This window comes from Dendroctonus ponderosae, unplaced genomic scaffold (genome assembly GCF_020466585.1).
Source record: "Dendroctonus ponderosae isolate FM_Combo_2020 unplaced genomic scaffold, Dpon_F_20191213v2 Dpon_F_20191213_1162, whole genome shotgun sequence".
In the NCBI taxonomy this organism is placed as follows: Eukaryota; Metazoa; Arthropoda; class Insecta; order Coleoptera; family Curculionidae; genus Dendroctonus; species Dendroctonus ponderosae.
This window is the reverse complement of record NW_026017278.1, coordinates 302-3006: the sequence shown is the minus strand read 5'-3', so window position 1 is coordinate 3006 and position 2705 is coordinate 302. Positions and strand designations below refer to the sequence as shown.

At 38.1% G+C, this 2705-nt stretch overlaps 1 protein-coding gene across 1 annotated transcript; it reads left to right on the top strand.

Moving 5' to 3' along the window:
- Window positions 1-1652: 1652 nt before the first annotated feature.
- LOC125503050 (proline dehydrogenase 1, mitochondrial-like) lies at window positions 1653-2288 on the top strand (the record flags this gene model as incomplete). Its single annotated transcript, XM_048662782.1, has 2 exons — window positions 1653-1983; window positions 2048-2288. Coding segments are annotated over 2 exons (537 nt in total), but the record flags the coding sequence as incomplete, so codon positions are not given.
- Window positions 2289-2705: the final 417 nt, after the last annotated feature.

The window sequence follows — 2705 nt, the reverse complement described above, 5'->3', positions numbered from 1 at the left end:
TGGAGTCACGGACAGGATCGGCAGGATACTGGAGAAACACAAAGTCAAAACAGTTTTTAAACCAACTCGAACAATCCAACAGACTTTGAGATCGGCCAAGGACAAACGGGATTCTTTATCAGCACCAGGAGTCTACAGAGTTCCACGCAGTTGTGGCATAGCATACATCGGCACCCCAAAACGTAGTGTTACAAGTTACAGATTAGGACAAACAGAAAAATCAGCAGTAGCGGAGCACGCACTGAGAGAGAGACGGCCACCAAATACGTTTCGATGAAGTGGACATTTTGCACCAATCTTAACGCTATTACCCGAGACTAACCAGAGAGGCCATTGAGATCTTCAAACATGACAACAATTTTAATAGGAAAGAAGAAGTAACGGCCCTTAATCCAGATTTCAAGAGCGTTTTGCGGCAAACAGCGTGTGCGCCAAAACATTTGAAGCCCCGCCCACTCCCTACGCATGAGCTCACACGGCCGGGCTGTTCAGTAGTTGAACCAGTCTTAGTCGGTAAGCACGGTAGATCACTTCGCCGACTGCCTCGTCGCCTTTGATAATGTCCACCGCAGTTGTGGACGAAACGTCAGGGATAAATTCCCATGGGCCACGGCTTCAAAGCCCGGAAAACATTTCTAAATGTGATTTGACCGACTGTGAAAGCATTCATAGTCTGATAGTGTTGATTTATATATGATTTTATTATGAACTTATAGAACTGTAGCTAGTCATTAAATATTAATTGCTATACCAAATCTATTGCAACATCCCTGTATGATACTGCGTCATGACCATCAAACCACAAAAACATAACTGTGTAGGAATAAGCACTGAGTTTTCAAAATTCACCACCACAGCACACCTCTGAACCACCACTCTAAAGCAATATTTACAATTCAAATCGTCTGGCTTTATCTTCAGCCACTTCTCGGCTTACTCGAAAATGTTCAGGGAAAAGTTCTCGAAAATGTTCATGTTCATGAAAATTCAAGACCCGTATATTGAAACATGGACTCTTCCAAAATCTTATTTTTTTTGTCTTCGCTTACCACAATTATACAAAACGACTGGATGAACTTGTATCATTGTTTCCAAACATTTAAAATTGAAATAATGTGCTCTATATGGAAAAGATAAACCAATTGCGTACAAAAACTCATTCACTAGACATTTTCACAAATCTGAAAATTTTATTTCTTGTAGGAACCATGCGTTTACCCTTTCTAATCTTAACACGTATTTTGACCACTGGTACAAGAGCAAGTTAAATCTTTATTGCCTAAATCAAGCTAAGGCTATTAATGATTAGGACATTACAACAGATTTACTGAAAATATTACCTCTACCTTAAACTACTATTACCTTAAACTTTGTATCAAACAACAAAAACGATCGAATACAGATTCAGAATCATCATCATATCAATCATATATTTTAAGCCAGATTGTAAAACAGCCCAAAATGCACAGCGCAAGTTTCCAATTAAACATTTCTTAGTTAGCAGTTTGATGTTCCAACTCGTAATTTGTCCTGTGTGAACGTCGGATTCTTAGTCGGATGCGATATGTTAATTTGTTCTATTTCTAAATTTCAGTTGTTGAGTAGTCAACAGGATAACGTGCTTTCACCGTTTATTTTGTGTTTGAATTTTCTCAAACGATGCCTGTTTCAGATTTTCAACGTCCGCTTTTTTGCAGGAACGCGCGAGAGCTGCTGCTATGGGCTACCCTGATCCTACTAACCCCAACTTTGAAGCTACTACTGAAATGTATCACAAAACACTGACCGAGTGTCTGAGAAGAATTAAGGCTTTCAAAGATAAGGGAGAGGACAAGATGATTGCTATCATGGTGGCATCTCACAATGAGGATACTGTACGATTCGCCATAGAAAAAATGAAGGAATTTGCGATTGAACCATCTGATAAAGTAATTTGCTTTGGCCAGTTGTTGGCCATGTGCGATTACATCACGTTCCCGTTAGGTTCGTATAAAACAACTCAATCTAATTAGAATACACAATCATGTGTTTTCGTAATCGGTTTTAGGACAATCTGGCTACTCTGCTTACAAATACATCCCGTATGGCCCAGTGAACGAAGTATTGCCCTACTTGTCGAGAAGGGCACACGAAAATAAGGGTGTTCTCCAGAAAATTAAAAAAGAAAAGAGACTGTTAGCTAGGGAAATCCTGAGACGCTTTGCTACTGGCAAGATTTTCTATACACCAAAAGGCAACTACATCCCCGTATAAGTTATTGAAATGTAAGTGATATTGATAGCTGGTATTCGTCCAAAGCCTTAATTAAAATATGTAACTTGTTTCTTCCTACTTTTAAAAATTGCGTGTATAACGAAAATAATATTTTTATTGATGGATTTATTTCAAAAAATCCAAAAACGTGAACAAATCTATACATGATTGGTGATTGAACATTTCGAGTATTAGACCGAGTGGTTTTTTTTATTTTTAAACGTTGAAATATTTCGGTAATAGGGATACTATGAAAAATTGTGTCAAATAAAAAGTTAATATCTGAGAGGGAATTTTACTCGTGTTAGAAAAAACGCCTACTTCGTCCTTGTAGGCAAGGCAGGGGCCAAGTGGATAATTTCAAATACAAATCAGATCATTTTACTACAGATTCGAGTAGTACGTCAAAAACTGAGGATGTTTGATCAAGACATTTTCTTCGATTTTGACAA